The sequence below is a fragment of the Apteryx mantelli genome, chromosome 1 (assembly GCF_036417845.1).
Source record: "Apteryx mantelli isolate bAptMan1 chromosome 1, bAptMan1.hap1, whole genome shotgun sequence".
Lineage (NCBI taxonomy): Eukaryota > Metazoa > Chordata > Aves > Apterygiformes > Apterygidae > Apteryx > Apteryx mantelli.
The window spans coordinates 61533497-61559328 of NC_089978.1; the positions used below are offsets into that span (position 1 = coordinate 61533497).

Sequence of the window (25832 nt, forward strand, 5' to 3'; positions counted from 1 at the left end):
CCTTGAGAAGAGTTGCTTTTAAAATTCTGAATGTTGGATAAACTACAAAAACATTAAAACCTGGTGTTACACACCCAGAAGGCTAACGATCTATCTTCTTCAATGTATATCAGAAGATGTGCTGTTACTTTCTCAAAAATGACTGCATTTTTTTAAGTGCACAAAGTTTTTAATTCTTTGGCGATTTCTTTTACAATGATTAAAAACATGAAATTAATTGCTCTAAGTTAGATATGGAAAACAGGGACACTGAAAATATTTTCTAACTGCATCAAAATAATAATTGCATAGCCAACAACTGATTGCACATGAATTTAATATCAAGAATACAAATTGTGCTTCTCTCTAGCTTAAAAAGCAAATACTACAGTAATCACAAAAAGGAAGATTTGTGTTTGCTCTGGAGCTGTAAGTTTGAATTGTCTGGCATGTGCACGATGCTTCTGTTCAATAAGGATTCCAGTTCTACAAGCAACTGTGTGCTCATGACCCTTCTAAAATCAACAAGATGCTATGGTGATCAGAATCCTGCAACACTGAAAAAATATTCTACATAATATAAATCTCTGCTCTGAATCTATTTGAATACATTTTACTTCAGAGAAAAAATGTAGAAGGACTCAGCACAATTTCTGTAGAGACTAACTTGCTCTGTCTTGACTAGCTTTAACAAACCTTTTACGTATGCATTCTTGCATGAAAGGGCAGCACTTCCAAATTCATTTTTAGAATATTTGTGCCAGAAATGTCTTGTACAATGTCCAGAAAACATCTGAAAACATATGAAAACATACTATCCCTTTTGATGGTAAGAAACCAAAAGTCTCAATATAAATCAGGAATTTTCTAAATTTAGTACTGAATAGTGAAGAAACAAAAGTAAGTGCTTAGTGAGATATAAAAGTGTGTGAACTGGTCTGTTTCCCTGACAACAAAACTAGAAAAAACAGGGTAGATTTTAAGACCACAGGGACTAAAACCTAAAATGAACGTTCACGTTTTTTTTTCTTTTGAAAGACCTCTGTACCCTGCTGCTGTAGTTCGGGACAATCAGGTGGTAGTGGAGCCTAGCATAACCTTCTTCTTTCCTAAAATAAAATAAAATAAAATAAAATAAAATAAAAAGAAGTACTATGGAAATAGGTTCCATGCTAGTTTTCTCATTTTTGAAGGCAACCAACTCCTGATGAACTGTGCTTCTGCTACAACTGTCCCTTATCATAGAAGAGTACCTAAGGGCTTCCCTTTCTGCTTTTACTTCTAATAAAGTTCAGTCAAGAAGACCACTGTTTGTTGAACTGCCTCTTTTTTGGAAAGCTTCTAAGCTGTACAAAACCTGACCCTGAACCACTGATGTCAAAATGAGCTGTTCAGACATTAACAGTCATGAAAAACACGAATTTATCACAAAAAATAAGATAGTAGTACAGGCGAAGGGGCTATCTTTATCTCTGAGCTTCTTTGTTTTTTCAAAAAAGTCTCTGTTTTCAACATCAAGGAGTTAACTGTAAGATGTTAAAAAGACAAAATGCGTCTGTGTATATAATACACACACATATATAAATATATTTATACCTTTGCAGCCTCCTGCATATGCTGCTTTGACATAGAGTCAGGGAAAACAATCCTGCATGCATTCCATGGTGTGAAGCAGAATTGGAGGGAAAGGAGCTTGTACAACTGACAAGTATCTGCACTGGTGAGAGTGAGAATTCATTAAATTAGAAGAATAATGTCCCCACTGCATACTGTGTTGACTCCTCCAGGAATTTCTGTTGCTAGGTAATAAGGTGTGTACAAAGAAAATATTTTTAGCAATGAATACCACCTGTACTCATGTTGTACGTGTGCAGAAGAGAGCATAGACAGCACATGTGTGATGATATGACAGAAACCAGATCTTTCCTAAGGGAATATTCCTTTGAAGCAGCAGGACTACACTTATATGAGATTTCAACAATTTAAAGTGAATGGATATTCATGACTGACTTGGGAGACCTAAGCACTAGAAGGGACTTTGTTCTATTCCTAGATGTACTGGGAATTTATGTATGAAACCAGAGACATCAGGTTTTCAGCTTCAATTCTCCCATTGTAAAATAGGGACACAACAGTCTTGTCTGACAGGAGCCACAAGATAAATCCTCCAAAGTTAGTGAGGCAAGCTGGGGTTGCTATCATGAGCATAAGGGAAATGAAGACCATTTTATATTTTAATACTCTGAAAATTATGTATGTTTTAACTGGGGAATTCTAAGAGACAGGATTACAGAAGTATGTTTACACACCCAAGGAAGTTAGGCTACTGCTTATACTCAAAGATGCCTGAGATTATCTTTCTCTTCTTTCTCTCATGGAAATATAACACAGTAAAGTGGCAGCACGTGTGGTTTTAACCACCATTTGGCTCTACGACTTTGAGTTCCTCGTTATGTTACTTGCAAATTGCTTCTGAAATCCTGTTTATATCATGGAACAGTAGGGGCATCAGAATGAATACACCAGGTTAGATCAAAGGTCCATCCCACCAGTATCCTGTCTCTGACACAGACCAGCAGAAGATGGATGGGAAATGAGTATAAAAGCAGATCAAATACAGAGCAATTATACTTCTTGCACACTTTCCTAGCTTTGGCAATCTCTGGGGCTGAAAGTTACAACTAAATCACTGGCCTTTATAAGATTTTTTTTCCATTAATTTTAAAACAAAACAAAGTACTTCCTTTTGTTTGTTTTTTATTCCGTATACACTCTCTCATTTTCTTACCATGGAAAAAGTAAAATAGTCTTCCTCTATTCAACTTCTCACACCTTCTGTGATTTCATATAACTCTATCATAGCTTCTGCCTCAGTCATCTCAATAACAAGCTGAAGATCATCTTCATTATCCTTTTCTGTGTCTTTTCTAGGCTTACTATGTCTTATTTTTAAAAAGGAGGTGATCTCACCTGCATGCAATATTGAGACATAGATGCATCATGGATGTATATAGTAGAACCATAATGTTTTAACTTTTGTTTAATAATTTTCTAATCATTTTTAACATTTTATTTGCTCTCTCTTTGGGTAAGCACTGAACTGACATGATAGGGCTACAAAGACTCAAAAATATTTCTGGACTAGTGACAAGTTATTTAAAGCCTATGCTTATATATCTAGTTTGGATTCTTCTGCATGTGCATTTGCTGACATTACATTTCATCTGATTTTTATTGCCCAGACCACAAAATATTGGGAATACTTCACAGTTGGTTTTAATTTTGCAGGCCTTATTTATTTTGTATCATCAGACTCTGTCACCTCACTACTCACCCCATTTTCTAGATAAATTATGAATAATGAGCAGCACAGGTCCCAGCCAAGATAACCATAGAACTCTACCAGTATCTTTCCTCTATTATGAAATCATTTCTTCCTATCTTTTCTTTCCTATCTTTTAGTCACTACAATATTCCACATGAGAATCTTCTTATCTTGCAATAGCTTAGAATGGATCCATTTTACATGGTACAAGAGAAGCTGGGATAATGTGCTACACTTGAGAAATAAGTAGTGTCATATAGGTCACATTGCTGCAAGCTATAAACTATGTTGTAGATGAAGGAAGGATGACTTATGCAGCTTGGACAGGTTGAGGATAAACTCATGGTTGACTTCATATTTTCTTATAGCCACCCTATGGACAAAAGGTAGCACTCTAAATTAAACTGCCCTCCAGAGGTATTTAATTCTCTTCAGCGACTAGAGAAGGAAACCTGCATGTATATTTTAGATTGCACATATAACTTAGTGATGTATTAGTGAAGTGGGATGAATTCTACCGAAGTGTTTAAAACTCTATAAAGTTTAAGTATTTTCAATGCACCATTTCACTGGCTGCGAAAGCTGTTTCAGGGAGCAGGTACCATAAGAGTAGAGAGCATGCCCAAAACTGAGTAATTGATAAGGTAAAAGTGAGTTTCACTGTAAGGAATGAGGCTATGGAAATCCCAGAAGTTTATAAAATTCAGGTAGGAAACACAAAAAACTATCATAAGAAAAAAAGTTGTGTTAAGAAGGGCATATAAAACTATAAAACATTGTAGGCATACATGATTTTATACAAATATTAGAAGTCTAAAGTACAACATGCGTGAACTAAAAATCCTGTTATTTAAAAAAATATGTTGACACAAAAGGCATCTCAGAAACTTGGTAGAAGAAACTTAAGCAGGATAATCCTACAAAATCAGAAAGACACTGCAGAATCAGGTGACATATTACACAGACTGATAGTACGCTGCACCAGAGAAGAGTTGGTGCTTTTTTTTAGAGAAAACCACTAGTCAAAAAGGTAAATAAGGTAACTGTATGTACAAAAAGCATAGAATCTTTCTGTAGTGAAACTGCATGCCTAACTGGAGGGAATATTCTGCATAAAACTCTGTGAGGATTAGATAATAACTACAATGTGCTAAGTAATATTAAAGGTGTGAGGACAAACAGTCATAATAGTGGGAAGCCTTTGTTTACCCTTATGTAGGTGTAGGAATGGATGGAAGAACGAAGTGACTCCTTGAATCATCTAGTCCGAGAACATATAAGTGGAGAAGCAGTTCATGATTTAGTACTGAGCAAGATCCAGTTCATAGTGTAACTATCAAAGAGCTATTCCATAATAGTGATCAAACGACTTTAAAATTCAGATTTTTGTAATGTGAAAAAAACAAAACCATCTACTATATTAAAAAAGGTGCTTACTTAACATCATAAGGCTGTTGAAAAGAACAGCCTTATGATTAAAACGAACAACAAAATGAGAGAAATTGGGGTGGTGGTGTATGGAATCAGCTTGAATATACTGTTTTAGAGGCACAGAATACATCTGCCACTTACAGAAACACTTCAAGAAGGCCAAAAAGGCCAGCATTGTGAAAGGGAGTGGAAAGAAGGCTTTTAAAAATAAATGGATATATTTCAGAATGGGAAGTTATACGTTAAGCAAAGAATACAGAAAAGAGCATGACTCTGGCAATTTTTACGTAAAACAATGCAGATCACGAAAGGTTTTGAGGGACTGCTTGCTAAAGAAATAAAATCTAATAAGAAAACTTTTAAAAACATACAGAAAGCAGCAAGATTGCCAGAGACCCCTAGAAAAGCAACAGGATATTATTAAAGAGCATTCAGAAAAATAAAACCAAAACAGAAGAGCAAAATGAATTGTGTTCACCACAGAGTAGTTCAAAGAAGACCCTAAACTGTATGGAAGATTAATTGCAAACAGAAGTGTCAGGAGAAAAGCTTTTGGAAGGTAATTGATACAAGGTCAATTTCTTACTATTCAAGAACAGAAGACATTCATTAAAGACTTCCACAGGAACTCAGATAAGACAATGCTGACATACTAACGGTGGTGAATAAGCTGTCACCTAAATAAACTCAGTAGCCAGAGGAAGGGAAGTGGCAAATGTGTTGCTAACTTTGAAAAAGGGTTTCCAGATGGAGCATAGGATACTAAAAACTAATCAGTCTAGCTTCGTATTTAGGCAAATTTATAGAAATGTAATAAAAACTGAAGTTTCTCACAAAAGGCTTTTAAAGAAATCCTTTCAGTTTCTTTTGCACTTTGGGGCAACAGGTAGGGGTCAAAAGACAGGAATACAAGAGAAGGATGCCCAGACTGTAGCTGACAGATTTTTTCTACCTAAGATCTGTATGATCTGCATAACTGATGCACCACCGAAGAGGACAGAGCTGGAAGATGAACAAGATCAACCTTTTATCTACAAGTTAAGTAGCATATTCAGGATCAGTCTGAATTGTTACAGAAGATCGAATTTTTGGATTTATTGTACAGACAGTTGGTGACTATAAGCTATAATATAACCCCTTTTTACTTGACTTTACTTGACTTGAACTATCACGGCAGACACAGCCTAGAGAATGAGACACGTGGCGTATTATGAATGAAGCAGGGAGTTGTAAAAACACAAAGAATAATCCTGTTTTTAAGTCAGTTGAATGGTGTCTTGGAAAAATAAATTGTATTCCTCCCTGTGCCTGGGTTCCTATGCAATGCTAAGTAAATCACTTAAATCAAACTTTAACTAGTTTTATGTTTGTTCTAGGTACTCATTAGGGGTACCATAAAGAAGTCAGCGAGGAGATTAATAGTTTTGTCTTTAGAGCAAAGCTTGAATACTGTGTAGTAAATGAAACATAGGGGTTATACACCATACAATACAGAGGAAAAATATTGACTAGCTGCTTATTAAAGTGAGCTCTATGCACTCTTTGCACTAAATGAGGCCAGACTTAACAAAAGAATATTATGTAATGACCTAATTAAAATCTGAATCATGATGTATATCCTTAACTGAATTTGCACAGGCAAATTTAATTCTAATTTACTAACTTCTAGCTGCATTATTTTACAACCTTAGCTATAATTGCCTATTCATTTAATGTATTTTTTGCTTTGATTTACTCATTTTTTAAACATGTTTACTGAACCAACATCAATATCAACTGTTTACATACCACTTTACATTTTGGAGTACTATGGAAATATTAACCAATTATTTCTATCTGAATAATCTGAAAGATAAGTATTATTATTATTTTTGTTATCAAGATCAAGAAAAGGTATTAAGATATAATTAAGAAGACACATCCCAGAAGGAATTATTAGTTAAGTGTCATTTATGGCCTAAATATATTCTTCCTCCTTCTTTGAAAATCATTCAATCCTTTATCATTTTAAAATGCTCTGGGCCTCACACTGTATAGCCATCAAAGGCAGGGAAAAAATGCGAACACGAAGATGGAAATACTTTTGAGAGCATTGCTGTTTCACCATTTTTAATGAATCAGTCTTTTACATTAACAATTTGAATGATTTGATTCATCCTCTAGAACACCATTCAGCTTTTGTAGATGTTAAAAATTTTCCTCCGAAAGGGTACAGATCTATTTCTTTACAGAAATGGTCTTGATTAAAACATAGCAATTATCTCACAGTATTCCTCCATCTTTTAGTACATTTTTACTGGAATATTCAAAATACCATTGAATTAAAAACTCTTCCTATTTTATCATCTGAGATAAGACAACCAATAACTCAGTATAATTGTGTACAGTCACTATCAGCATCGAGCCAGTGATACCATCACATTTATCCCACAGGAAACCTTTTCTGTTTGAGTCAATCAGTTCTACAATCATTCCCACCATTCCATATGATTCAGTTCCAAGAACCAATTTCTTACCTGCTTTCACCATAAGTATTTTTAAAACAAGCAACTCTTTGTATAACATTAATTAGTTTGGATAAAATATCAGAAAGGAAAACATTCAATAGTGCTGAGTAATGGTCTCTGAAGAGAGGCTGCTGTTTAAAGTATAGAGAAACATTTCAAAAACATAAATACAGGTGAACCAGCATCATGTTTTCGAAAGCAGTTTAGCTATCTTGGACATGTCTACACAGTATGTTGTAATGGTGTACAATGCATATACCATCAAGGCAGAGTCAACCAAACTGGTATGTCCATGTGGCAAAGTGCAGTCCTCTTGTGGAGACACCAGCTTGGGTCATGGAAACATACTATCAGTGTAATCATGGTGCTGCACTGCATGGTAGCTAGAAGGTCTGGTCATGTAGGCAGCTGTTTTACTCTGGCCCAGCACCACACATATGTAGTTATACTGCTCCCAGTCTCAGAGCTATGAAATTTAGGGACATATATATTTTATTCAATTTATGTCTTTTACTTGTGTGTGCTCTACTTCTCATACTCTACCCTGAGTGTCTGCTATAACGGAGACAGGCTTCCTACAGAGCTAACCAGATTTCAGGCTCATGTAGTGGCACAGTGCAAGTCCTGGCTTCTCATCACTGCTTTTTGTCCAGCAGTTCCAGAGGTGTCTTTCCAAAACACAAAGTCCTACTACTGCCATTTCATGAACAAAAGTGTAGAATTTTGGTTTGGTTTATGAATTGAAGAAACTAAGTTTCACAGAAAAGCCACAGGATTTCAAATCTTAAGCTCTTCACTTTAGAAAGTTGATTTATACTACTAACTCATGCAGACATTTTGTTGCAAGATTATCAGTATGATATGACATTGCTTACTCTACATCTGAGTCATTCTGATTTCAGATCATTTTATTTCTTAAGACTGATAAGGAGAAAAAATGGATAAACTTGATTTGGTTTACTCAATTTGCATACTGAAGACTGACCATCCCAGAATCAACTATAAGATCTCTCATTTCACATATGTGAGCTGATTAATTGAAACCCAGTATTTATATTTCTTTCTGCCAGAAAAAGCTTGCTGTTTTACTTCAAATTTGCAATTCAGTACTGATATATAATACTGAAACAGGAAAAGCAATATTGAATTCTATAAAGAAGATCTTAAAGTATCTATATAATGTTATTATTTGTTAGTGCCTTGAAGCAAGAGAAGATGCAGAGGCAATATTAGTTTGACACATGCCACATATTCAGTGAGAATATGTGAAACATATAATCTCTAAATCCACAATTAATGTTCTTAGACCAATGAGAAGTTTGTAGAAAAGTAGCACACATAACACAAATGTAATAAATCTATAAACACATCACTTCAGTTTTGAGACTAAAAGAAAAATAATACAAAAAAGGAAAGTATGTTAGAGGTAATTTGGCACATTAGCTCCACTGTAATAACTCAATACAAAATAACTAAACTATCTGGGAGATTATTTTTCAGAAAGTGAAAGAACATAGCTCTACACCAAATGCTGATGGAAAGATGAACAAAAACAATAAATGATGAGTGAAAGAAGGCTATAAACTGAATATTACAAAAGAAGTTCCCACACAGTAAGATCTCAATTTGCTATTTTGTGCATGAAATAGGTAAATGTTGAGGATTTTGCTCTTCTTTGCGTACATTAAATCACATCTGTGTATTTATGTAACACACACTGACACCTCCCTTTCTGGTGGTTTGCCCACAAGGTCAGAACGGCCAACATGAGCTCTCTAGCTCCATTTATCTTAAGTGATTGTCACTGTGGGGTTCAAGCATGAGACACAGGTTTCTAGATAATCTGAATCCCTAAATCTGGAGTGTCAACAGAGCAAGTTAACTTTGTCCAGTGTCCTTAGGACTCAGCTAGCAATTCAGTTCAGCCTCCTGTCTGTGGACCCTTGCCAGTACACTCCCCTGTGGCAGGCCTACTGTGTGGCTCATGGCATTTTAACATGTGGTGCCTACGGTCAGGAAGATTGTCTGCCTTCCTCTAAGTCAGAGACTTTTAATTAATTTCACTTATGAGAGGCTATGGGAGTTACACACTACAAAAGTTTACTCTCAACAGAAATGGGTCTCTGGTGCTTCACATCCTACTCAGGACTGACATGGCGAAGGAAGAACACTACATTTCTACATGCTTTTCATGCTGCAGTGTAAACACAGACCTGTAACTATTTAGGCTGTAGCACAACAGTCACACGATAGTGCCTTCCTGAATATGAAAACAAGCCAAACAACACTTTGTTTGTCAATAAATAAATTATTGACAGACAGCGATCAAAAAGATTACCTAGCCATGATTATTAAATTATTTTAATTACATGACTATCTAAACTGACTTTCACTGAACATTTAAACCAATTTGTAAATCTCTTTTGTAATCTTTTAATTTCTAATACAGTGTGACGTTCAACTATCTAACAAAGTACTGCCATTCTCTTCAACGTCTCCTGTTTTGTTCATTTTCATGAAGATGTCTCCTTACAAGAACACCAGTACAGTCATACTTTATTGAAAACATTTTCAAGCACAATAAAAATATGTACTTACTTGTTTAAGTTTCTTTAGATCTTCATCGAGTTCCAAGTTGTCCAAAATAACAGCAACAAACAAGCTGAGTAGAATCTACAAAACAATTGTAAATTATTTTTAAAGCTTGCCTGATTTTTCTTAAGAAGTACTATTAAATGCCATGGAAAAAATGAGGGCCTCTGATGTAAGTAGGAGTATTGCCTTTGATATCTGTTGAACTAATATTGCATGCTACTATATGCCCGAGAGCCATTTTGTAAGTAATAAATTGTTTTTAGCCTATCATACAGTTACTATATGAATTTAAAAAAATGCAATTCTATGTTTCATGACCAATGCATTTTGTATGCTTAACAATACACCCAAAATGTATTTCACAGGAAAAGGAAGTTAAATTCATCAGAGATATAAAAATATGAAACACAGAGCAGAATCCTAAAATAGCTCTTAAGGCTAAGTTACTTGGTAATTAAGGTGCGAATTTTTAGCACAGAGCCCACCTGACACCAATTTACTTTATGGACTTGCTTAATGCCTGGAGTGCCTCTGTGCAGAGTAGCTAATTTCACTTTAAAGAGAAGTAAGCTACCTTACTATTTGAGTGCATCAGGAGCCACAGTGCAGGAGATAGATGCAGAGCAGCTATAGCACTGTACATTCACAGCTTCGTTTACTCTACATTAAATTTTGTGTAGATATAGCTTTAGCAGGAAGAATCCCAGGAAAAAAATGTGTATATGAGAAAGTTGTTATATTTTCCTTGTGTAGAGGTATTGTCCAGAGGCCAAATAAGCTGAAAACATGACTGACAGAGCTGAGAAGGAGACAGAACTAGGAAAACTAGGAGGCAGGCAAGGGAGGATACCGCCACTTAGTATATCGCCTCAAACTGCTTACATCTTAAGGCAGCAAATGTGTACACACTTTGTTTTACAGCTGTAACTGCCAAGGTTTTAGTCCCTGGGGACCAAGGCACATCACAGATGCAGTTTGAGAAGAACACCTAAAACAAAGACCATACCCTGCAACAGAAATCCTGAACGAAGGTATCAGTGGAAACTCCTTCATCCTCCCTTGTAACAAATACTTTGGCAGTACAAAAGATAGCACAGAAGTGATGTAAGCACCCAACGCCTTTCCTGCATTCCTAGTTATTTAAATATGTTTGCAAATCCGATCCTATTTGACTTAAGCACATAAACATCATTTTCTAAATTAACACAGGCAAATATCTACAAACATATTAAGCTCCTATAGGTAAGCACCAATTTCCTACAGATATCAATAGGAATTTAAGCTCTTTTACAAAAGTTACAAGGCTTAGTATTTCCGTGGTCTTGCACCACGGAGTGACAGTAGTCCAAATCCTCATTGATTTTCAACTAGAGCAGACATAGTATCTGTTCACCATTGCTGTAAGTGAAATGTAAGTTTATCTGTCATTCAAAAACACTGGAAAATTATTCACCACCTATATGGAAGATGAAATTTAAATAGCTTAGTACACCAGACAGTCTGGAACTCATCTGTTCAAATGCAGATGTCTGAGCTGGGTGTCTGGATCTCATTTTAGAGCAGGATTCATTTTCTCTCCATCAACTATGAAGGTAAAAAAGATGAAGAAAGGACTCTCACCCACGCATTTGTAAAATGTCAGTCTTCAGAAAAAGGAATGTTCTTTTAGGAGGAAACTGGCTTTAGCAATATTTAAAAATTTCTGCAGCTATTAGAAAAGACCTACTAAATATGCCATGTACCTAAACAGTACCTCATGCACATCACTCAATCAGTGATCTGATTACTAAGAACTGTGAAAGTTAAGATGGCCTTCAGAAAGGTAAAGCAAGACAGAATTTTGATAAAATACATAATCCCTGGCACAAAGCACTTTGATCACTAATTACTGGTGAACAGTTTTGCTATCATTTTGTTAGAATTTTAATGTAATTTACAGTAATTTTCTTCTTCAGACACATTATATAGTCTGTCATTTTCTATTACCTGCAGCTCGGAGCACATTAGTTAAGAAAGTATTGTTCCATGCTAAAAAGAAATATAGTACTCATTAAATACATCACCACTTACAACCATGCTGCTTTGTGCAAATCTATGTATCAAGACACATCAAGACTTTCATTAACTCTCTTTTCACATCAACAAGAACCATACAGCAGTTACCACAATAGAACAGTTAAACCCAAACTTATTATTTGTTTAACTTCCTGCACTACCATCTTGATTAATAACAGTCTTCACTTCCAAAAGAGGTTTTGTTTTTTGAGCTTCAACTTTTCTTTGCCTTCTATTGTGAAACCTATTCATTTCTTTCCAAAGCTCAACAGTCTCCTTTGCCAAATGCCTGCAATTATCACTTCTCAATTCTAATCCTCCCCCTTCTTCTGGCTGACGAAAGTTATTCCTTCATTTGACTTCATTCTTGTTATTCATTTACTGCTGTTTATTCTTAGATCTTTTCTTGGTTTCAGTAGCAGTCCAACTGTCTTCATGCTCCTTCACCAATTTCATGTTATTTTCTTTCTTTAAGCTTCTTTTGCCTCCAGACAACTCTGTCCTACAGAGCTTTTTCTTTCCAGGGTCTGAGGAAAATCTCAAAACTGAAGCTAACAACTTCATAGGGACAGGTAACTCTGCAAAGTTCTATCAGCAAGGTTTCTTCACACAAGTACAATTTGCATGAATGAGAAGAAATGTGTACATCTATGAAATAAAGCAAGGACCATGCAAGGACCATGTAATTAAATGAGAATTCCCTGGAAAAGGACTGAGGATGGTGTACAAAGAGGTACCTCAGCTCCTGGCAAAATAAGTGGGTTAAGTGAACAGAGAAGTCCTACACAACTCTTTCAAAACAGAGTTGTTTTATGAGAAAAAAATGGATTCCAGTTCAAACAATGTTCTTCACGAAGTATCAGAAAAACAGCAGCAAGATTCTCTAACCAGTAACAGTTTTCAAATCCATGACCAAAATCCACTTCCTTTTTGCTTTTCATCCCCACTTCCCAGGAGCTTTGAAGATCTTTTTAGAGTGAAAAATTGCTATTACAGACCCAAGGAATCTTCTGATCCTTGCCGGAAGAGTAGAAGTCCTATGCATCTGTTGATACGTGTATTTATTCGGCTTATTTTTTAAATTTGGCTAAGCATCTCTAAAAGAATCAAATGTCCTTCTATTAAGTAGACAAAATTTTAGCCCATGTGAAGGAGCCTGCTGCATCCACAATTGGTCATTTGACCATTTGGTCATTACAAGTGAAACAGGACATATTACGAAGTAAAAAAAGGAAGCTGGGGGCAGATAGAGACTGTATAAATACAGTTAGTACCTTACATAAGTAGCCAATACTGAGCAAAGAAAGAAAAAGGAATGAAGAAAGTGGAAATATGAATAAGTGCAAAATACAAAATGTAAAATGCAAAATACAAAATGAACAAAAGTAGGGGAGAACTAGGGATAGCTAAAATGATCATTCCCCTAATTGTGGCATTTTCTCTGAGTTTGGTATTTGAAATACATACAGTAACAAGCCCTAATTGATGTAAGATTTCCAAAAAGCTGTTTTCCTTACCATTTTCTCTATAGAAAAATGTAATCATCCCCTTTGAAATGCATACAGGAAAAATATCTTTTTCAGATATAATCCCCATTTCCATGTACATGCAGGAACTGCTTTATTAATTCTCATTCTTTTATTGCTTGATATGCTACATGATATATTTCCCATGCGTTGATTTTGCATCAGACAACAGGAAAGCAGTGATTTCTAATTAGGAGTTTGCACCCTGAGGCTTTACGCTTCTGACTTCAATTACAGCTGCAAACATAATGCAATGGAGATTGAGAAGACATGATTCTACAAGATAAATAAAAGCAGTTATTTCACTCTGCAATCATCAGAACTGTGAAGGAACAAGATAGTTAACAATTAGAGTATCAGTTTAACAGTATTGGATCTTATGAAGAACACCTCAGACCCGAACAAAGGCTCACCACCTTATGCCACATGGCTGAAGAGTAAATTGTAACACATCAAAGAACTAATCCTAAGGCCCTCTATGCTGAAAATGAGCTTCACAATTAGGCTTAACCAGCTGAGTAAAATAAGTAATGCAAGAGCTATGACATTAATTCAAAACAAAGAAAAGCATAGCACATTTGCAAGTCAAAACTTACCAGAGTAGCAAAAAGATGATAAAGTATGAAGTAAATAGCAACTACTGGTGCCCACATATGTCCTACAGCAATCAGTGTCTGATCCATGACATCTACCCATCCTTCCTGTGTAAGAATCTGAAACATTGACATGAATGCCTGCAAGAAGTAGATTCATGAATTATATTAAAATAGTTTCACAGCCACAAGCCTCAAGTTGATTTAACAGAGCAGAAGACTTTTTTTTAACTTAAAAGATAAATGGATTTCAACTTTTAAAGTCAGGTGAAATGCTATTTTCAGAGCAAGAGGAGAAGTAAAAAACTTAACCTTTGACTGAAATATAATATTCTGCAACTTGTAAAAATAGTCCTAGCTCCATTAGCCCATATGAAGTGCTCTCTGGTTTCCTCCAGGGCTGATAAAATAGGAGAAATATCCTGAGCATTACAGCTTATTGTGTTGAATGTTATACTGTGCTGTCATTATGCTTATTCTTGGGTGTTATCTCTCTATATATGTGCCTAAAATTAAGTGTAATAATTAAATGAGACCATACATTTACATCATTTTAACAGCAAAAGTATTCTAGGCATCTCACAAGTGACGCTAAGCAAAAAATAAAGCATGGCCTCAGTTCTTCCATCTGTTTCATTCAGTCAAATTCTTCCATGATACATTAAGTAGCATTCTTTGTGGAAGTGTTTCTGTAACATTTTCAAAGCCCTTCAAACCAGAAGTGCGTATCAAAAATAGAGGGAATAAAGGAAATGTTTCAACTCACTGTCTTTCGAGATAGGCAATATATGAACCCAGATGAAGCCTAAAACCTAGATGTTCTAGGCCTTTTAAACCCAAAACCTGCACTTGAGCCCTGTAAAGCAGAAGATATATTCCATCTATTGCCATTTTTTTCATAATATACCCAAAATGTTACCCATTTATGAAGGAGATCAATGTCCAGTATCCATTCACCCAGTCTGAATGCTGGCGATGTGGTATGATTTTCAGGTCACAATTTAGAAACAGGCTCAGAGAGATAAAATTGGGTGAGGCCAAAGGCAGTCCCTGGGACCTAGGCTCTCATAATGAGCTCTATGGAGAAAGCTGAGACAGTCGCACTTTACAGAGGGGTTGCTCATGGAACTGGGAATCACCAGGAAGAAGAAAGAGCCCAAGCCAGGAGTAGAATCCATCTGATCAAATGCAGTCATAACCATTACAGGCTTTGGAATTTAAGCTACTCGCTCAAAGCTTACTTTATAGTAATTTGAGAGATATAAGCACTTTTGTCACATCTCAACATAAACATCTAAAACAGGTCAGATGAATCACCTTCTGTCTACACTTCTTCACTGACATCTCAAAACGCATATATGTAGAGGTTTGCATGGTAACTGGCTAAAGGTAGGTGAAATTAATGTCACCCAAAAGACTACAGCACAAACCAGAATCGAACTCAGTATGACAAACGTGCGAGCATGAAATGTGTATCATACCTAGACACTGATGACTGTGCTCTGCCTTAGTCACAGAAGTTTGACTGGTATCTAAGTGGTGTATGGATCCCAATAGTTCTAAAACTTTAGCTATGGCCAAACTGCTGCACAAGTTTTCTTGCTTTTGCTTGATATCAGAAATGAATTTCTTTCCAGATAGCAAGGATCAGAGCTGATATCATACTGAAGTTTAAAACCTTCAAGTGTTGGTAGTGAAAAAGTGTTGGAAACTGAAGTAAGATGTCAACAACACAGTTTCCTGTTAATATGATTCCTCCAATTCAAAGTGTTGATGCAGCTTGTAGTGATGAAGAGATATTATATCTATGCTCAGTGTGTCTGACACCCCAAGCAACAGCAAATTAACACAATAATGCCCTTGGCACAAACAGAAGAGAACCATTCTTGTTACACCCATAAGGAAACAGCACCTAGAAAGCCCTTCGCATCAACTTATCCTAAGCCCGAATGCATGCTGGAAAAGTCAAAAACATGTAGACTGGTCTATGCCCTTGTAGAACAATAACATAGTTTCTAGTTCAATTTCCAATCTGCAGGCATAAATAACTCTGTGTAGCTTCAAGTTTATATTTCTAATATTAACTATAGACACATAGCTTTATTGAGTTCCCTATCAAGTTTGCTGAATTCTTCAAATAAAACAATGTTTTCTCCAAGCAGTTCTTCCTGGTGCAAACAGGACTCTTAAGACTACACCCACGCTGTAAGTAGTGTGGAATTATGCTGCTCAGGGCTAATTTACTCTACAGCAGGCTGTTCATGTGCATGTTATATGGCACTTGGTCCTGCACCTCCTCCAGACCCTATGTGGTGTTCCTGTGGCTATAACACATCATTATTATTTGGTGAGGGAAAGTTGGTTCCAACTATCTGAAATCATGGGAAGGATGTGGCACAGCTCACCACACTACTGTTTCTGTATCATGAAATCAAGGGGGTGTGCTGTGTGCTTAAAATTTGAAAGGAGGGCCTGTGAGTGCAAAGCTTGCTGGGATGGTGTAGTAGGGTGGGTAAGGCAGGAACAATAAGAATTGGTGCAGTCTTGCTGTCCAAATTACCTTTTTGTAGTGCCCCGTTGGAGAGAACTATTGCCCTGTCTGCGCTCTGGGATTGTCTTGGAGAGAGTTAGCTGGAGCCAGGAAGAAAGTTAAAGATTAAGCAGCATCAGTATCTGGAGGCCAGTGCTTGAGCTCAATGTCTGGCCTCTTTCACTGAGCACTGGAAAAGATCCTAGCACTGAAGTTTTTTTCTTCTCTGTACATTGTAACTAGCACAAATTTTAAGATAATAAAAATTGGGTCATGGTGTCTCTAGATGATGTCCAGAGGAAGAACTGTGCATTTGTACTCTCCCTGGGGGCTCCCACACATTTAGCTATTATGAACTTTGCAAACAATTTTCCTGATGGTTCTCACAGAAAAAAAAAAAAAAAACACAAAATACAGCTCACTTTCTTATTACTGTTATGTTCTGTAGCACTCTCTGAAGCAGGCGGAAGTACAAACACACTGTTAGACTAAGACCAAGAGGTTTGAGTAAGACAGAGCTATTTTTACAGTTGCTTTTCAGAATGAAATAACAGTGATCAAATTTTCAGAGATGATTAAGCTTACAAGTCCAAATCACTCATAAGGAGCAAACCTAAGGAGTACATGAAACAGATCAAAGCATTCAAGAGATCACACACATTGGGGGATGAAGTTAAGTGTAAGACTTAAATTCCTATATCAGCAACATCTTGACCAAAGGTAATGTACTGACTTTTCCTTTGAACACACAGATCCCACAGAGAACAAGGGCTACTGTAACCCAGAAGCAGCCCCAAATGGAGAAAACTGCTCACAACTACCTTCCTGTAAATCCTTTATGTCAGCTAAAATCTTAGCTACCTCATGTGTCTGCGTGAAAGTCTAAACATGGATGCTGGAATTTGCACAGTACCATTCACTTGCATGCTCCTACCTGTAATCTTGGCCTTAACTAGCATATTGCTGACTGGAGAGGATCCCTTTGAAGTACTGCCCCCCACAACCACACACAGAGACAGCTTATACAGTGCAAAATTACATCATCTTACTAGTGATACATTTCCTTGCAAAAAATTGTGCTGAGGGTCCTACAAAAAAAAAAGACAGAACACCACCACGTGTTATCTTCCTCTGTAAAATACCTCAGGTCCCTCCACTTGCAAAACATGCAGAGAAAGAAACACTGGGAACTTTAGCTCAGGAGAGGCCTTCTGTAGACAGAGGAGTGTGTGTGAAACAACAGGAAATTCAGCTGCCTTTATACCAGCCAGTGGTGCTTGCAGGCAAAGAAGACAACGATCCCCTCTGTGTACAGCGATGCTGTACAGCCTACAGCACTAGTTCTCACCTTCCCTTCACAAGGGGGGGGGTAAAGCTAAAAGAGGAGATCACTGTTTCACTGTACTCAGGGCAGCTCTGGACCTAGTGGGGGTCATATCTCACTGGTGTGATACTCTGCTGAAAGAAAAAGGAAGGTAGATACTATATTAAATAATACATCCTGCTGCTGGCTTTAGAAACACCTGGGTGACTGGATAATTGAAGCAGCGCAGCATCCTTTATTCTGAATCACATACTCTAGTTTATTTATTTATTTTTCAATGAATTTTAATTATTTTTTCAAGGTATAAAAATATCTCCAATATTGTGTTGTGAATCCTTCATTACTACAAGCACTATGTTAACTCAGAAAAGACACTCTTTAGCATAGTAAAAATCTAATCTTCCATCTAAAACAGTTGTCCATAATGCACATAGTTAATAAAATATCACTTTAATACAATTTAAATATTTTCTTATGCTACTAAAGTCCTCTATGCCACAAAACATTAGTTTTAAGAAAAAAATAAGGCAGTGTACAATGAGTTTGTGTTTTGTACACAGCAGTCTCCTTCAGAGCAAGATATTTTTAGTTGAAAGGTACGCTTCCCCCTGTTTATTTTAAAATGAATTTGAAATGCAACCATCTAGCTGACAGAATCAACATCTGTGAAGATGAGACTTAAAGATTTATGCAAATGGTGAATTTCTGAATTAATTTATGTTATAGAAAAGGCTGTCAATTTCTTTGAGTATTTATGCCCTATTACTTAATTAGCTGTTTTGATGATGAAAGTCAAACTACTTTTTTTTTTGAAAGCAGATGATCGGCAAATGTTCAGTTAAATATACCAGCAGGAGTGACAATTCTGATATCTTGTCCATCCACAGAGGTGCTGCTACATGATTACTACACGAAAAGTATGGAAACTTTCACTTGTAATGTACTTGACTTGTAACTGGTGCTTGCTCATAAAATATTACAGACCAAATCCCGAAGGCCTTATTCATCAATGCAGCCCTATAATAAGTGGTATTATTTCTGTAAAGTAAGTTAATAAGATTTAGGCCAACACTGTGAAATGCTTGCATTTTTTTCTACTTATGTTGAACTTTTATTTTTTCTTAACATACTAATGAGAGCCCACTGGGAGCAGAATAGCTGTCCTGTAAAAATGTGTCAGTAGGACTCAGACTGAAACTGCATCAAAGAATTAAGACTATACTGTTCAGTTTTTCTAACAGATGATGATTATTTTGAACTAACATATCATAATTTGAGCCTCCTCCAAGTTCAAAACTGAAAGGGAAGTCCCGATTCTACTGAAGACAGTAGATTCTGATATTGACTGATGTCAACAGCAAAAATCCCATTGGCATCAGATGGGCCTGGATTTCATTTTGTGTTGACCCATTTAAAAGAATAGCAGCGCTCCTAGCTTTGTAATTTATCTGAGACACTGACTAGTCAATATATGGCTCCACATCACAGGAGAAACTGTGTTTTTAAGGGGCATGGAAGTGGGAGACACTAACAATATATTTTGATTCCCATATGGTGAATCTTTAAATTTCTTAGCAACTATCTTCCACTGATGCCTTTGAACAGAACTCTCTCATTTCTCCTTTATTTTGTGTCTGGAGCTCAGCTATCCCCTGTTTTTCTCAGGGCTCAACATGTGCAGGCAAAAATAGAGATAGCAGATCGGTTAAAAAAAGTATAGCAAACATCTATATTTTTATACTTAGTATTAGAGATAAAGCCAGTCTATTTGGAAAGTTGCAATGGTCAAAAGAAGAACAGCGAAATTTGTAACCATAGCAACACTGAGCTTGTGCCTATTGACTGTTGTCAAGAAACCATGTGAAAACATGCAATTTATAGGCGTTAGTGAAAGAAGGAGGTCTACTTGTTCCCATACTGTGCCTTCTTGTAAGGCATTTATGGTTTCAAAATGATTTCATGTTTTGTCTGTTTCAGTGTTGAAGGCACTTTAATGAACAACCTCAAAATTTAGCTTCGAGTGTGACCATTTTTCTTAGTGTAAGTAAGTCCTCAGCATATTTAGAACTGCAAAAAGTCCACAGGAACAAACAGTGCCTGCCGTTGTAGCTTCATTCTGGTTTGGGGATAAGCCCCTAAAAATCTACAGTACCAAATTCTTCTGATGCAGACATCCTCATATCACCTACATTATATAGTAATGCCAGTGTTTGTTCAGTCATGTTTTGAAAATAATACATTGCATGCAAACCCAAAAGCACACATTTTATAATTGTCTTATTATAAACTGGTTCAGTGGTCTTTATTCAGAGGCGACAGCATTAGTGGAAATCCCCCAGCCTTTGCTAGAAAGACACACTTTAGATGGACATTGTCCTATCAAAATTTCTGAGTACAAAGTTTTCACTGACTTTATTAGCTTATTAAGAGTTGCTTCATTAGAAAACTACAAAAGGAAAACACATGCTGTAAATTATACTTTGAACCACTTATGACTAAGTGAATATGTATACAAATAAATAATGACTAAAAAATAAGAAGAGGCTATTAATTCCAGCTATCATATAAAAAGTATTAAAAATATTTCAATTCAGTATTACTGGAATGCTCCCTTCCTGTTGATAAAAGGTCTTGTATTTTTCTAAAAAACAAATCAGAAAGTAGAAAACAACTCTGGATATTCCCTGTTTAAACAACTGTATAATTTGCTGGATGAAATATTTTCTGCAAATTCATGCATATATTTCAATATGTAGATATAGCTGCTAAAATTCAATATGAGAAAAATACTTACTGAGGCCTAATGCACACTGAAACATCCAAAATAAAAGTTTACTAGCATCTTGATGTATCTCAGCAACGTTTTACTGCAAGTTGATCTTTCTCAGATCATTACTGGTATTCATCTAGTTAAAATCTGAAAGATGTTGTGTATCTGTCTTATTTTAATTATATAATTCTTTCAGAACTGTCATTGCCATTTTGCATAAGTAACAAACTAATTCCAAAGACAAATTCCATGATAATTTCAAACTTTTGCAGTTGAAAGTTTGTTTCATAAATTATACATGGGATTTGGATCCCGTGGGATCCATATTGGGATACCACAGCACAGTGGTAGTATCATTCAATTTACAGACAAAGGCCTGATTTTGTAAGAAAAAACTTGAGTTATATTCTTTTTTTCTTTCTTCAGCTTTCAGAAAAGAATTGCATTGAATTCTTAATGATCCTACTGACTGTTTTTCTATAATAGAAAGCATGGCATTATATTATTCCCTGTGGGTAGGTTTTTTTTTGTCTTAGATTTGATGGCTAGCATCCCATGCATCAAATCCAGGTTGATAATTACAAATTGTTGCCTAGTCATTTTGTTTGTTAAATGCATGACCCCTGAGGCTGTCTTACTCATTCTTATTTAATTGTTCCAACCAACGTGCTTTCACTAAAACAGATACAGTGGATAACCAAGCTGGGATGAGAGAAACAAATAAACTGTGACTGGAACCAATCCAAGTACACTCAGTCTAATATATTATTAAAGAAATGGCAGTATTTTCATTCAAAACAGTGTGCTTCAGTAAATACATTAGCTCCAATTTCCACTGATTTTCAATGTTCTGTTCAGATTTAATGTAATGTCCATAAATATCCATTATTTATGCCCAAAAGGCAAATACTTATTTTGTCAATGCAGACAGGTTTTATAATTCTGTGCAAAATGGGCATTCCTGTACAAAACAAGAACAACCATTTTCATAATATGAAGATGTAAATCATGTGTAGGTGTGTTTTATATACATTTTGAGGCTATTATTCATTGTTGTGCACATGAACCCTCTTTTTGTAGCGTGCTAGACTACTGTTAAACCATATGTTTTTTGTATCACCATCAGTGTGTGTAAATATAATTTCTCTGTATTCCCTCAACAACAGAAATAGAACACCTATTGCAGCCTAAGCCAAACTTCACTACTGAAGGCAGACAGAAAGACTAACATACCCAGAAAATACAATTCTTTTATCTCCGCATAAGTTGATTCTGCTTCATGGTTCTTAGAAGGAAAGTAAGACTGGTAATATAATAACAAGTATGATATATTAGTAATGAGAAAATAATAACAAGCAAGAAGTAATCAGTGCTGCTTATACTTGCCCGTGGAAAGGTTGTAAATCTATCCAGTTCTTCCACAAAGCAGAACATTTGTAAACTGATTGCTGACATTACAATTAAAAGGCTGGCAGTAAATACCACCAAACTCCCAAGTTTTTTTCCTGGTCCAAATATCTTATACACAAAATCCTCCAAAGCAGGAGAAATCTTTATAAGTCGAACTACTCTAAGAACCTGCAAAGAAAGAGAAAATACAAATGTATTAATTGTTTCAGTTATTATACTCAGCAACATCAGGCTCAGAGACTTCAAGACCAAGAAGGGACTTGTAGTCTTGTAGCCCAGTAAATATCATATTGCCATTGCTTGTAACAGGCCAGACATTGTGTGTTAGGTTAAGAACATAAGCCCCTAGGACCTGTCACACTTTGTCTTATCTTAGTCTGTCTAGAGATTTGTATAAGCTTGTAACAGCAGTTATGTACTGACCAGGTAACTATTAACCTGCTTAGTTTTAGCTTTTTGCTTAGCTTTTTACAATTGTATTGTGTAATGCTTATTGTTATGTACATATTTTGTACAAACAGATAGTAATAACAAGTAGTAATTTTGCATAGAATGAACTATCTATGACACTTTAATAAAATGCAGCAGTGAGGAGTACAGGCATGGGATGATAGCAGAGGTCTTGAGAGTAGAGGCGCAGGATGATCCTGAAGGCTCCATGGCTATAAACAACTCACCAATGACCAATGGTCATCATAGGAGTGCAGCTGGTTTTAGAGGAAACAAAGGGAACAACGACATACAAAACACCTCATAAAAAGTAAATTTGGATGATGCAACATAGAATTACAGACCAATGAAGAAAGACCAATTTTTACAGCATGTTACCAAATATATAAGAATGACCTCAAGCAGACCCGTGAGGAGGAAGAAACCATCAACATCAGACTTTTCCTGGTTAAGGATTTGGGACACTGATGACTCACCATATCCACCCCAACTGAATCACTGTACATTAGGACCCAGAGGGATAGAGGAAGAGTGAGCAAAACACCAGGCAAAGCACAGATATGATGAAGTATGTATATCATTTTGACTGTGTATAATTTGAACTGTGTTAGTATCATTGTAACTGGAATAACTGTACCCTTCAATTGGAATGTGGGACTTAATTAGACTAGTAACAATGAAAGTATGGCTTGGAATATAAGGTGTGGTCCTTTTGTCCATACCAAGGTTTTGAGCATAGGAAACTGGGAATTCAAGCAACTTATTCTGTAACTTGGATGCAACAAATTAGTGACAGGACTATTATGATCATTTTGTCAATCCAACCTGAGTAATATAGGCCACTGTTGAGTCTCACTTTTTCATTCTGCAGCTAGCCCACAGCTTCTCTTTGAGATAAAACACACATTTTTTTAAACAGATCAGTCCTGATTTAGCAACTGAGAATCTATTGTAGTGCTAGGTAAACCACTCCAAAGGTTGATCATCATCACTGTTAAAAATTCTTACTTATTTCAACTGGACAAAGTCCTGAGCCGTCTTTGAAGAAAGCCTGCTTTGAGCAGGAGGCTGGACTAGATAACTTTAAAAGGCCACTTACAACCTAAATTTTTCTATGATTCTATGTTATCTGTAACATCAGGTTACATATTTGCATAAAGAACTGCCAACTGTTCTTCCACAGGTCATCTTTCCAATTCAGTGACCCAAAGGGAAATCAGCACAAATTGCTTGGCATTGTGTACAGCATAACCTAGCAAGTTAGATAATGAAATGTATGTTGCTATTTCATCCTATGCACAAAAAAGGAAAAATTTGGTGACATTTCTCAACAGGAAATAGCATCTGTGTGCCAGTGATATATTTTACACCTCTCAGTATTTACAGTGGCAGCAGAATTGCAAGAGTGTGACAAACTCTGCTGAGGCCTTACCTAGTATCCTGACCCACTTGCTGCTCATGCCACCACCTTTGTGACTGCTGCAGGTGCTGCTACTGCTGAGTCTACCTTTGTTAAAGCTGCTGATCCTCCTATTCCTGACAGTGGTGCTGCCAGAAACAGTGCCAGGAACATCATCATCAACAGAGGCAGTGGCAGCGACAGCAGTTGCTGGAGACAACTCGCAGGAGCATATGGGGCAAATGATATTCTGCAGTTCTTACAAAGAAAAGGATTCTGTAGCCCAGGGTACATCTTTTATTTCCATGAAGATCATATTGAAACTGAAAGGTAGGAATTACAGTGCAATTATAGGCTGACCATGTGTACAAGTCCAATACAATTACTGTGTTGCTTTTGGAGAGAAAATAGGTTGAGAGAATGATATGTTAGTTGTTCACAGAAAGGCTTCACTGTACCTTATATATTGCTAAGAATGTACACCTTGTATTTTGCATGAAATTCATCTCATCTATCTAACAGTCAGGTGCCCAGCAAAAGCTAGTCATCTGGGCCCTACTTTCAAAGGGGAGAGAGAGAAAGTCAACAACAGAGAGCAATTAATTCCAAACATACCCAAACCCTAGCGTGGGATGGGATAAGTCATGCTTTGGAAGTGCCTATCTGCCTTCACAGGTTATAAAAGGGACCTAGATAGAGAGGTTACACTAGACAGCTTAACTTCCAGATCATTAGAAAAAGGCAAGATGAAGTCTTTTCTCTCACACTCGTTCAGGGCACTGTGATCACATTACATATAATGTGTGTATGTGACACTAGTTACCAAGACAACGACAGACTGTGAGATTAGTGAAACTTTCAGGTACTATGAAGAATGAAAGCGCAAACATGGTGCCTTCTTACATACAAGATCTACCTGCAGTGTGACTGCTAGCTCTGTTCCCATCAATACTAGTGTCAACACTGACTCCAGTGCGGTGAAGATTTCATAAAAGTTGGTCTTCTGAGTCGTGTTTTAGACAAACTGTATTGCACGCGTTACTTTTTCCCTTTCCTTTTGGGAGGTTTAACTGACCTTTAAGCAACACACTAATCTTATTGATACTATTTGCTGTTTCATTTGTTTTCATTAGGAGACAAATTAAATCTAGCAAAAGTACACTGTAATGAACATTTATCCATTCCATGTAATTGGACTGCAAATTGTATTAAATTTAAAAGATGTAGAAAGTGCCCTATTTGGATTAAATATAAAAATATTTTGCAAACCAAATCAAAATGAAAACTACAAAAGAGAAACCACAGCTTTGTTACAAATAATGGCTGCATCTCTTAGGGTGATGATATTTATTCAAAAAATGATTCAGTAACTTTTCCCAGTCAAGAGTACTATACTGTCTCTTCAAACCACCAAATGTCAAATTCTGTTGAACTTTCTTCCTGCTACGTAAATTTATTACAGGCCTCTGCTAAAATATGCAAATTCTGTCATTTCTCCACTGATTTCGGGGCCTATAGATTACAGCCATGGAACGGTGCTTTACTGTAGTTTATAGATGTTTTCTTGCACAGAGTGCTTTGCAAATTGCTTTGAATGAATGAACAGTGAATGCAAAGAAGATAGGTGGGAGGGCGGACAGTAGCCAATGTAGTGAAGAGTGAATGATGTGTTGGCAAAAGTAATGATTAAGACTAATAAATAATGCAGACTGAAATATATACATAGGAAGACCAGAGAAGCAAAAAGTACTTCTGCTTACTATCCTGGAATGTGTCAAATAGAACTTCTGTTTTCAGTAATCAGTTTTGTTGGCTGACAAGGAACACATTTAACCTGTCATCATTAATATCTAAAGGCCTGGAGATCTGCCTAACCTACAGATGTACCCATGTGAGCAAGACTTTTTGACCTTGGTTGATTTGAAAATGTGTTATCTA

The 25832-nt window shown here is 36.3% G+C and overlaps 1 protein-coding gene across 1 annotated transcript in view; it reads right to left on the bottom strand.

The window, feature by feature from the left end:
- The window catches only part of NALCN (sodium leak channel, non-selective), a 253524-nt gene that overhangs the window by 85429 nt on the left and 142263 nt on the right, over positions 1–25832 (bottom strand). Inside the window, exons 13-15 of the mRNA XM_067289696.1 lie at positions 22022–22213; positions 14015–14152; positions 9841–9915 (exon numbers count right to left, since the gene is read on the bottom strand). Of these exons, the coding sequence (XP_067145797.1) occupies positions 9841–9915; positions 14015–14152; positions 22022–22213 (405 nt within the window). The remainder of the gene's footprint in view (positions 1–9840; positions 9916–14014; positions 14153–22021; positions 22214–25832) is intronic.